Source organism: Ochotona curzoniae, unplaced genomic scaffold, assembly GCF_017591425.1.
Source record: "Ochotona curzoniae isolate NIBS_2020 unplaced genomic scaffold, NIBS_Ocur_1.0 scaffold_1852, whole genome shotgun sequence".
Classification (NCBI taxonomy): domain Eukaryota; kingdom Metazoa; phylum Chordata; class Mammalia; order Lagomorpha; family Ochotonidae; genus Ochotona; species Ochotona curzoniae.
Window position 1 is genome coordinate 22,061,461 of NW_024467087.1, and position 12,450 is coordinate 22,073,910.

Genomic DNA, 12,450 nt, shown 5'->3' on the forward strand with positions numbered 1-12,450 from the left:
CTTTTGAGGCATAAGCCTGCAAATGAATGGCACTTTGTAATGCGATTCTCTTTCTCACCAGATGGCCTCCTAAATTAGTTGAAGCTTTAGAGCCTTAAATACAAAATAGGCAGATATCTTTTGATTATAATACAGCAGTTTGGATTTAGTTGCCAGTGTTATAACGAACATTTCAGAATGGGATTGACTTACAGTATTTCTGTAAGTTCTTTGTGCTTGGTCAGCCCAGCCCTAAGTGCCTGGCTGTTTTTTTTATGTTATTATTTATTTATTATTTGAAAGGCAGAGTTACAGAGGGAGAAGGAAAAACAGGGAAAGGTTTTCCATCCACTGATTCACTCCTGAAATGGCCACAATGGCCAGAGCTGGGCAATTCCAAACACAGGAGCCAGGAGCTTCCTCTGGGTCTGCCACGTGGGAGCAGGGGCCCAAGGACTTGGGATCCTCCTCTGCTGCTTCCCAGGACATTAGCATAATGGTGGATCAGAAGTAGAGTCACCAGAACTTGAACAGGTGCCCATACAGGATACTGGCGCCACAGGTGACAGCTTAGCCCGATGCACCACAGCACTGCCACCTAGGCTGCCTTTTATTACTATGATCCTCATTTTCCAGATTGGTAGGTATAGGGCTTCCTCCATTTCTCTCCCTTTCCCCCTCCTTCTTCTCCCCTCCCCATTGTCACTTGCATCATAATATATCCTTCAGGGCCCAGTGTGCTAGCCTAGCGGCTAAAGTCCTCACCTTGCTTGTGTGGGGATCCCCTATGGGTGTCTGTTCGTGTCCCAGAGACCCCACTTCCCATTCAGCTCCCTACTTGTGGCCTGGAAAAATAGTATAGGGCAGCCCAAAGCCTTGGGACCCTGCCCCTGCATGGGAGACCTGCAAAAAGCTCCTGGCTCCTGGCTTCAGATAAGCACAGTTCCAGGTATTGTGGCCACTTGGGGAGTGAACTCCAATACTTAAAAAAAAAAAAAAAAACACTATTTTTAAAAGTCATTTGAAAGGCAGAGCAACAAAGAGAAAAAAATAGGAGAGGGAGAACAAATCAGTTTTGCACACATTAGTCTGCCAAGGCTAGCGCAGGCTGAAGCCAAAATGCAAGAACTCTATCTGGATGGCATCAGTGTGTTTCTGGTTTTGGGTGAGGGTCTCTTACAGCATGGCACATGGCATCACGTTATAAGGTACAGTAAGTGTGCCTGCCTGATTCATTCTTCTTGTAAAGCCACTTCATCACCTGATCTGATTCTAATTCTTTCCAAAAGACCCCCATTCTCTGCAATAACCAACAGGGTCGCTCCAGAACCACCCCCCCCAAACGCACACACACACACACACACACACACACAAATTGGAATAGATAAGCAGAGAACAACAAGATTGGTCAGCACGGACTCACACATACCCTACTAGGTAGAACACAAAGAACAAGTACTCTTCACCAAGGTATGAAAGATTTCTCTGCATACCCCCCTAAAACTGTTTTGCACCTCAATTGTTAACAACATCCTGCGACTATTTCAATGACATTTTAAGAATTTACATGTAGGGCCCGGCGCGGTGGCGCAAGTGGTTAAAGGTCCTCGCCTTGCACGCCCGGGATCCCATATGGCCGCCGGTTCTAATCCCGGCAGCCCCGCTTCCCTTCCAGCTCCCTGCCTGTGGCCTGGGAAAGCAGTCGAGGACGGCCCAAAGCTTTGGGAACCTGCACCCGCGTGGGAGACCCGGAAGAGGCTCCTGGCTTCGGATCGGCATAGTATCGGCCCGTTGCGCTCACTTGGGGAGTGAATCATCGGACGGAAGATCTTCCTCTCTGTCTCTCCTCTCTGTATATCCGCCTTTCCAATGAAAAAATAATAAAAATAAATCTTTAAAAAAAAAAAAAAAGAATTTACATGTAATTTTAACATATTGTTTACTCAACACTATGTCAATTAATTCCATAACAATATATATTGTTGCTGCTGGGGCTTTTAATTGATCGGGATTTTACTCTTTTGGCCCTACCTTCAGACCAGAGAAGGTCTCCCCAAGAAACCGTTGAACTTATCTGGACAATAAGATGCTGGACTCTATGCTTGGTATATGCTTTCAATGAAGGAGTCTCAACTGAACTTGAACTGTGGTTACACAACAAAGTGGAGGAGTCCACCATGGGGGGAAGGTTGGGGGAGGAGTGGGGGGAATCCCAATACCTATAGAACTATGTCTTATAATACAAAGTAATCAATTTTAAAAAAAGATTAAACATTAAAAAAAATGCAGGAGGACACTGGGTGATTGGTGTGGCGATTAAGACTCCACTTGCAAGTGCATGGGTTCCACTCCAGCTCTACTCGATTCCAGTGTGCATCCTGAAAGGCAGCAATCGTCTCAAGCAGTTGGGTCCCCGTCACCCAAGTGTCAGGCCTGGATTGGCTCCCTAGCTCGAGACTTCAGTTTGATCTAATTCACACTCTTTTGTACATGCAGCAGACATAGCAGTGGATGGAGGTTTGAGTTCCAGCTACTTCACTTCTGCTGCCTGTTTGTGACCTGGGGAAGCAAAGCCTTGGGACCCTGCACCCACCTGGGAGACCTGAAAGAAGCTCCTGGCTCTGGATCAGCTCAGCTCCAGTCCTTGCCGCCATTCAGGAAGTGAAATAGAAAGATGCAATCTGCTCCATTTTGGTCGGTCATCCTTCCCTCTCTGTAAACCTGCCTTTCTAATAAAAATGAAATATATCTTTAAAGGGGGAAGTTTGTTTACTGAAGACAAGCAGTTGAGAAGTTGTGTGCAGAAGAGTCCTATATCTTACACATGCATTATGTAGAGACAGAAGACTTTTTAAACTATCCATGTAGATGTCATGCAGAAAACAGTCTACTTTTTTTTCAATACTTATTATTCCAGTTAACATCTGTGGAAAGCTGTGTTAATTTCCCAAAGGCCTTTGGAAAGATTTGGGTGTGTACATGCAACTAAATCACCAATTACTAGAAATTAATAACCTCTTGTGCTGAATAATGCATACACTTGGCACAAGTGCCCTTCAGTGCTGCCAGGGTTTTTGTTTTAAGATTTATTTATTTTTATTGCAAAGTCAGATTGACAGAGAGGAGGAGAGAGACAAAGATCTTTCATCTTCTGCTTCACTCCTCAAGTGGTCACAACAGCTAGAGCTAAGCCGGTCTGAAGCCAGGAGCCAGGAGCTTCTTCTAGGTCTCCCATGTGGGTGCAGGATCCCAAGGCTTTGGGCCATCTTCTATTGCTTTCCCAGGCCACAAGCAGGGAGTTGGATGGGAAGTGGGGCTGCCAGGATTAGAACTGGTATCCGTATGGGATCCTAGTGCATGTAAGAAGAGGATGTTAGCCATTATGCTACTGTGCCGGGCTCAACCAGGATTTTTAAAAATTATTATTTATTTGAAAGGCAGAGTTAGAGAGGACAGAGACAGAGATCTCCCACCTGCTGGTTCATTCCCGAAATGATCACAAAGTCCAGACAGGATGGGACAGTCTGAAGCCAGGAGCCTCCTCCAGGTCTCCCATGCAGTTGTATGGGCCCAAGCACTTTGTTGTTCTCTGCTGCCCTCTCAGCAGATGAGAGGGAGCCAGATTGGAAGTAAAGTAGCAAAGACTCCAATCAGTGTTCACATGGGATGCCAGTGCTGCAGGTGGAGGCTTAGTCCACTATACCATGGCATGAGCCCCCTATAACTGCCCTTTTAGATTATTTACTTCAAAGACACAAAGAGAGGCAGAGATCTTGCATTAGTTTGCCTCTCAAAGGCCTGTATCAGCTGGGCCTGGGGCAGCCCAAAGCTAGAAGCTGGGAATTCAGTCTAGGTCTCACATGTATTTGGCAGGTATCCAAGTACTTGAATCATCACCCACTGTGATGAGAAGTGGAGGCAGGGCAGGGATGGTCCCAAGGAGCATCTTAACCACTATACTAAATGCCCACCCCAATTACTCATTTTTTAAAGACTTATTTATTCTTATTGGAAAGGCATATATACAGAGAGGTTGAGAGACAGAAAGATCTTCCGTCTGCTGATTTACTCCCAAAGTGAGTGCAACGGCTGGAGCTGCACCGATCCAGAGCCAGGAGCCTGGAGCCTCTTTCAGGTCTCCCATGTGGGTGCAGGGTCCCAAGGCTTTGGGCCATTCTTACTGCTTTCCCAGGCCACAAGCAGGGAGCTGGATGGGAGGTGGGGCTGCCAGAACTCGAAGCAGCACCCATATGGGATCCCAGCACTTGCAAGGTGAGGACTTAAGCTGCTAGGCCACCATGCCAGGCCCACAACGAACTTCTTACATGGTCTCTTGTTCACTGTCTCTAAATTCTGAGCACCATTTTTATCTCTTTCCTTGGTTCTTTTTTAAAAGAAGAGACTGGTTATCTTCATTCTATAAATGCATTTTATTTGCCTTTTCACCTTTTTGTTCCTCTAATAATAAAGACCCTTTAACTGGCTCTTCTTCCAAATCAAAAATAATAAATGCTTATTGTAACCTGTGAGACAATGCAATAAAAGGCTGTATTATGGGCCCAGCGTAATATTGTAGTGGTTAAAGTCTTCACCTTGCACGTGCCAGGATCCCATATGGGTGCTGGTTCTAATCCCAGTGGCCCTGCTTCCCATCCAGCTCCCTGCTTGTGGCTTAAGAAAGCAGTCAAGGATGGCTCAAAGCCTTGGGACCCTGCACCCACGTGGGAGACCTGGAAGAAGCTCCTGGCTCCTGGCTTCGGATTAGCTCAGGTCCAGCCTTGTGGCCACTTGGGGAGTGAATCAACATGCAGAAGATCTTCCTCTCTGCCTCTCCTCCTCTCTGTAAATCTGAGTTTCCAATAAAAATAAATAAATCTTTTTTTAAAAAAGCATTTGTTTTCACTAAAACTTACTCATGTGTATTATTTTGTAATTTGTTTCACTTATATATGTACATGTATTCATATAGACAATAAACAGTATTTAGTAAATACTGACCATTGTAGTGTGGCCCATTACACCATCACTTTGCAATGTCAACATTCATATCAACATGCATCACAGAGTGCTGGTTCCAGTGAATCCCATCAACTCCACTGTCTATCCAGCTCCCTGTTCATGCGCCTGGGAAAGCAGCAGAAGTTGCCCAAATGCTCGGGCCTCTGACCCCCTGTGGGAGTCCTGCATGCAGTTCTAGGCTCTGAGCCTTTACTGGCCAACCCTGCACATTGTGGCCCCTTGGAGAGTGAATCAGAGGACAGAATGTCTCTGTCTGTCTCTTTTTCTCTCCTCTCCGCACCTCTGTCATTCTGGTTTTCAAACAACTAAATCTTCATAGAAAAATAAAAGCATAATAGACACATTCTGTAGTTTTACATTTCTGTCCACTTTAGGGACACATTCTAACTGGGGATCCCTATTGAGGACCCATCACCATTACAATGATTTGTAATGAATTGTTTCATGTCTTCCTCCTGTTCCAGTCTGAAAGCAGCAGGGATCCAGGAGACTTCCGTTCTTCATAGTTATGCCCCTAGAATGTGGAGTAGTGTTTGTAGGATAGCAACTGCCTAAAATCTGTTTCTTCAGGGCTCACAGAAACTTTTTGTCCTCTTAAACTGCAAGTCACTGCCAATTCTGAAAAATCAGTCTTCAGGCTTATAAGTGACCACTAAATGTTATTTTAATGGGATCTAATGATGGTACCTAGTAAAGAGTTTTTAAAAAGTTGTGTTAGCAAAAATTCAAACTGCCACAAAAACAAAATTTACAACATCATATATTTAGTGGAAAAAGACCTCTGCAGTCATGATCAGGAGACCTGGACTCTAAACCTACCTCCGCTTTTAACTTATTGTGTGGTTTTTCAAAGTTTCATTATCTTATTTCGGCTTGGTTTCACATGTGTGGCTCTAACATTAGTTTAATTAATACTGACTGTCTATGGTGAGCTGCTCCTACGTTAAAAGCCAGATAGAAAGGTGAATAGTAACAGCCAAGATCTAATAAGCGCTCATTCTGTGCTTGACATTTCTCTGTGAGGGAGGTACGTGGACGATCTGAATCGCCTAAATGACAGACACTATACCTTCCAAAGCAAAGAACTGAGGCATGCAAAGGTGAAGTAACTTTCCCGGGATTGGAAAACGAGCGGTGGGAGTTTACTAGATCCCATCCCAGTAACCTCAGAATATCCGTCCCCACATAATTCAAAGATTCTTTCAGTGGCTTCGACCCAGCAACACCGCTCGTCCCTAGGTGCACGCCAAGACGCACAGGCAAACCAGAACTCTGGCATAAGCAACACAGAGAGCGAAAATCCTTGCTCTGAAGTCTCCCCACTAGCAAGCTAGAGAGGTGGGAGGTGTCAGCGAGACATAGGCACGCCTACCTCTTTGTGCGTCCCAGCCGCGGCAGGCCAGCGTGCCGGTCACGCCAGCCCGTCGCGTTCCTCTGAACTCACGAGGGGCGGAGCTAAAAGCGCGCTGCGTGCGCGCGGGCGCGCGGGCCGTCGTGACGTCAACGCGACCAACGGACTGACGCCCGACGACGGTTCCCCCACCCCCCAAACCCCGCCCTCGCAACGCCCCCTTTTCGGCGTCGGCCTCCTGGCCCTCCCCCAGCTTGAGCGAGACCAACGAGAGGACACCACCTGCATCTAGAATAGCTCGACAAGGAACGTAACCGAGTGGCGAGCAAACGTGGAAGGAAAGCCGTCTGCGGCTGCACCTTCGTGCTGTCGAACCATTCTAGATGCGGGTGAGTGCTGGGCCTTAGCCGCCCGCCCCAAGCGCACCCCGAGCGGTCCAACTTGTCTTCTCCGGGTGAGAAAGTTGGGCCCTAGCCCAGTTCCGACATGCTCCACTCTGAATGTCCGGGCAGGTGCAGGGGGAGGATTAGTGACCCGGGAGGCGCTCCCTAGGGCTTCTCAATGAGGTACTGAGGCGATTCTCCATCTCACCTGTCTTCTCCATTTGCTCCTCCTTTTTGCATACTTCACCCCAACCACCTTAACCTTCTAGAAACGTTTAATGTCAACAAACATTTGAGTAGTTTCGTTTCTGTGCCCCTGTACATTTTTCCCTTCCGTGTCCAGTTTTGTTTCTCCTCTCCTCTGCACAAAATATGTATATCCCGGATGGGGGGGTAAATATCTCCTTGGGATAATTTTATAAACTGAGTTCCAGTCAGTTTTTCTCAGACAGCAGCAGTATTGCCATCAGGAGAAATTCTCCATGTACATATCTTGTAATCAGGTGGAAAGACCTGTGACTTACATATCGGCCAGAGATAATCATTGTAATATAAAATGTCAAAATGCCTATACAAATGCATTTTACAGTGTAATATTAAATTGTTTCTTGTCACTGCTCTCTTTCTTCTTGGGGCTGTATTTATAGAGTTCTGTGAATGACACTGGAAAAATATCATGCCTCTTTCTCCACCGCCCCCCGCTTCAGGAATTATATTTGCCAATTGATTCCACTCCTTATTATTCTGGTAGAAGTCTATATCCATTTTCTCTTGGACAAAAGGAAGATGTTGGGTATAAAATGTCAATTTCAGCCAACATATCCTACGTTTTTTGTTTGTTTTTTGGTTTGTAGGAAGCCAGGGTTATTCGATAAACACATTTATTAACTCTCAAAAAGTATAATATGGTAGAGGTACCATGGAGGGTACTGTTCAGTCATGGAAAAAGCATTCCACTTGCTGTCGAGAGATCTGGTCTCTGGTTCACTTCCACATCTCACTAATTCCTTTTCCTGATTTGTAAAATGAGAGAATTTACAATGGTGAGATTTGAAAGCCGCTTTCACCGTTAAAGAGACAGGAAACCTGGACGGCGTGGTAGACATTTGTGTGTATCGGAGAGTGTGGCAATGTCCGCCTTTCCCAGTGTAAGTGGGTAGCATACAGTTTTTTCAACGGTTGAATTTAACATTGGCTTTTCTTTTAGCTTATCATTAAAATAAAAAGTGTTTACTTTTACCTTTGCGCTTCCCCCCACCCCAAAAGTACATTTGGAGGAATATATTCATTAGTATTCCCAGGTATGCCTTCATCAACTCACTTTCCATTCAAATAATTACTTTCATTTGGACTTTTATTATGTCAAAACTTGGGATACTATATCCTAAACAATTTAGGAGCAAATCATAATCATGAATAGAGTATCAATCAAAACGGTGAATACAAACATGATATTAATCTCAAACTTTGTTCAGATATACCTCAAATACCCAGGGCAGCAGCTGTCAACATAGATGCCCTTGGTGATTTGCCAGTTTTAGAATATTGTTTATTAAACATATGTATATATTTTTAAAGATTTATTTGTTTATTGGAAAGTCAGAGATACAGAGAGGAGGAAAGTCAGAGAAGAAGATCTTCCATCTGATGATTCACTCCCTAAGTGAGCGCAACGGCCGATGCTATGCTGATCCAAAGCCAGGATCCAGGAACTTCTTCCAGGTCTCCCACGTGGGTGCAGGGTCCTCGGCTGCTTTCCCAGGCCACAAGCAGGGAGCTGGATGGGAAGTGGAGCTGCCAGGATTAGAACCAGCAACCATATGGGATCCCGGGCTGTTCAAGGCGAGGACTTTAGCCGCTAGGCCACGCCTCCAGGCCCTAAACATATATTTTTAAGATTTACTTTATTTTTGTTGGAAAGTCAGATATACAGAGAGGAGGAGAGACAGAGAGGAAGCTCTTCCATCTGATGATTCACTCCCCAAGTGAACACAACGGCTGATGCTCAGCCAGTAAGGAGCCAGGAGCTTCTTCCAGGTCTCCCACATGAGTGCAGGGACCCAAGGCCTGGGGCCGTGCTCAGTTGCTTTCTCAGGCCTCAAGCAGGGAGCTAGATGCGAAGCGGGGCTGCAAGGACACAAACCACTGCCCATATAGGATTCTGGTGCGTGCAAGGCAAGGATTCTAGCTGCTAGGCTACCGCGCCGGGCCCATATATTAAAATTCTTGAGTAAGAACTAGGGATGAGGGCCCACCACGATGGCTTGACTGGCTAATATTGCCCTTGCAAGTGCCAGGATCCAATATGAACAAGGGTTTATGTCCTGGCTGTTCCACTTACCATGCAGAGTCCTGCTTATGGCTTGGGAAAGCAGCAGAGGATGGCTGAAGTCCTTGGGAGCCTATGCACACATGGAAGATTCAGAAGAAGCTCCTGAAGTTTGGATCAGCCCAACTCTGACCATTGCAGCCATTTGGGGAAAGAACCAGCGGATGGGAGATCTCTGCTCTCCCCTGTAAATCTACCTTTCCAATAAAAATAATTTTTTTAAAAAATAGAATTCAATATAAACAGTCTATAGAACATTGGTTTCTAGAATTAATGTGTTTCTTTAGTACTTCGTTGCTTAAATCCTCATAAATGAAATGGTTTCAGTTTATACTGAACATATGCCATTGGAAGTAAAGAACCTTAGAGTCTCTCAAACTATGTGCAACAAACCTGACTTCATGCTCAGGAACTTTTTTTTAAAAAAAGATTTATTTTTACTGCAAAGTCAGATGTGCAGAGAGGAAGATCTGTCTGTTGAATCACTCCCCAAGTGGCTACAAGGCTGGAATTGAGCCAGTCCGAAGCCAGGAGCTCTTCCCGGTCGCTCACGCGGGTGCAGACTTTGGGCCATCATCAACTGCTTTCCCAGGCTACAAGCAGGGAGCTGGATGGGAAGTGAGGCTGCTGGGATTAGAACCGGCATCTATATTGGATCCTGCCACATGCAAGGCAAAGACTTTAGCTGCTAGGCAATGGCGCCAGGCCCTTGGGAACTCTTTTGTAATATTAATAAGACATATAAGGAATACCAAATCAAAATCTAATCTTTTCCTATTATTTATATTAAGATTCTTTTTCTTCTTTTTAGGAAAAAATGCTTTCTGAAAGCAGCTCATTTTTGAAGGGCGTGATGCTCGGAAGCATCTTCTGTGTTTTTACCACTATGCTGGGACACGTTGGAATTGGCCTTGGAAACAGAATGCACCACCATGAGCATCATCATCTCCAACCTCCTAACAAAGAAGATATCTTGAAAATTTCAGAGAATGAACGCATGGAACTCAGTAAAAACTTTCGGGTATACTGTATCATCCTTGTAAAACCCAAAGATGTTAGTCTTTGGGCTGCAGTGAAAGAGACTTGGACCAAACATTGTGACAAAGCAGAGTTCTTTAGTTCTGAAAACGTTAAAGTATTTGAATCAATTAATGTGGAAACAGATGACTTGTGGTTAATGATGAGAAGAGCTTATAAATATGCCTTTGATAAATACAGCAACCAATACAACTGGTTTTTCCTTGCACGCCCCACTACATTTGCTATTATTGAAAACCTTAAATATTTTTTGTTAAAAAAGGATCCATCACAGCCTTTTTATCTAGGCCATGCTATTAAATCTGGGGACTTTGAATATGTCAGTGTGGAAGGAGGAATTGTCTTGAGTATAGAATCAATGAAAAGACTTAACAGCCTTCTAGAAATTCCTGATAAGTGTCCTGAACAGGGTGGGATGATTTGGAAGATATCGGAAGACAGGCAGTTAGCAATGTGCCTGAACAATGCTGGAGTGGTTGCAGAAAATGCAGAAGATGCTGGTGGAAAAGATGTATTTAATACCAAGTCTGTTGGCCTTTTTATTAAAGAGGCAATGAATAATCATCCTAACCAAGTAGTAGAAGGATGTTGTTCAGATACAGCTGTTACTTTTAATGGACTGACACCCAATCAAATGCATGTGATGATGTATGGTGTATACCGTCTTAGGGCATTTGGGCATATTTTCAATGACGCCTTGGTTTTCTTACCTCCAAATGGTTCTGACAATGACTGAGAAATGAACATGTGTATGATCATTGCATAGGATATGTATCAATGCTATTTGTGGTAATGACTGCATATCCAATACAGCAGTGTGTTCCTCCTTCAATTTGGTGTCTCTGGTTTAATATTGCATTAAATAGTTCATTTTGAAGTAAGTGGTATTTGTTTTTCTTGAAACATGTATATAAATGATTTGCGAGGCCCAGCTTTCCACTAATGCACCTGCACGTGATGGCTAAAGAATTTGGGTCCCTGCCACCCATATGGCAGTTCCAGACTTCCTGGCTTCCTGGCTTCAGTCAGGCCCAGCCCTGGCTGCTGTGGGCATCTGGGTGGTGAACCTGCAAGTGGATGGTCTCCCACTCCATTGTCCATGTGTGTCATTTTGATTTTCAAATTTGTTTTTTAAAAATTAGAAATGAGACTAACGTCAAGATGCCGCCTGCAATGCCAACATTCCACATGAGCACTGAGTTTGAGTCCTGGCTTCCCCACTTCTACTCCAGCTCCCTGATAAATGACATTGGAAAGGAGCAGAATATGGCCAGGGTGTATGGGTCCTGCCACGTAGATGGGAGACCTGGACAAAGCTCTTGGGTCCTGGCTTACACCTGGCCCAGCACTCATAATTACGGCCATTTAGGGAATGAACTAGTGAGTGGGAGATTTTTGTATTTCTCCTCTCTCTCTCTGATCCACTGGCTCACCCCATAAATGGCCACAATGGCCACAGCCAAGAGTCTTTGAAGCCAGGAGCCAGGAGCTTCTTCTGTGTCTCCCACATGAGTGCAGAGTCACAAAGGATGACTTAGGCCATCCTTTACTGCTTTCCCAGGCTATAACCAGGAATCTGTATGGGAAGTGGTGCAGCCGGGATACAAACCGGTACTTATATAAGATGCCAGTGCTTACAGATTGAGGATTAACCTGATGAGCCACTGCACAAATCCCAAAGCTGACTTGCATGCATGCATGCCTGGGTAGATAAGTGACTAGCATATTTCTAAAAGTTAACTTTCTTTTGGCATATAAGTATATTCAAAAATATTTTGCAGCTTACCCTGAATATTCAAAATTAACTTTGAAATAACCATACTCAATAATTCCAATATCATCAAATATCTTTTTCAAGTATTTAAAGTAAATTGGAAAGATACCTTGTGTGCAAAGTATGAAATTATGTGTCTCTGGGATTTCTACCTTAACAATAAAAACATCGCTTTACACTTGATCTTGGCCAAAAGGCTGAGAAGAGATAAAAAAACACTTTTATTCATGTGGAGTTTTATAATTCTTCTTGTATCTAGTATCTATCAACTAAACACTAGACTTAGTGCTTTTTGTAAAGCATAAGGAGCCCAAACTCATGATTTATTACAGGAGTCAAATAATCATTTCATGAAAGCTTTACATCAGCAATAAGACAAACCATACTTTATTAGTAGTCCATTTGTGTTTTTTTAAAGATTTATTTTATTTATTTATTTAAGTATTTATGTATTTTATTGGAACGGCGGATATACAGAGAGGAGAGACAGAGAGGAAGATCTTCCATCCGATGATTCACTCCCCAAGTGAGCTCAACGGCCGATGCTATGCCGATCCGAAGCCAGGAGCCTCTTCCA

At 44.2% G+C, this 12,450-nt stretch overlaps 1 protein-coding gene across 2 annotated transcripts; it reads left to right on the plus strand.

Moving 5' to 3' along the window:
* Positions 1-6,586: 6,586 nt before the first annotated feature.
* On the plus strand, positions 6,587-10,976 carry C1GALT1C1 (C1GALT1 specific chaperone 1). Of its 2 annotated transcripts, none has more exons than XM_040999910.1 (2): positions 6,587-6,738; positions 9,873-10,976. In XM_040999910.1, exons 1-2 carry the CDS (start codon positions 6,733-6,735, stop codon positions 10,833-10,835), a joined length of 969 nt encoding a protein of 322 aa, XP_040855844.1. In that variant the 5' UTR covers positions 6,587-6,732; the 3' UTR covers positions 10,836-10,976. The 2 variants fall into 2 exon arrangements, with proteins under 2 accessions (XP_040855844.1, XP_040855845.1); XM_040999911.1 differs by having other exon boundaries at positions 6,590-6,803.
* Positions 10,977-12,450: the final 1,474 nt, after the last annotated feature.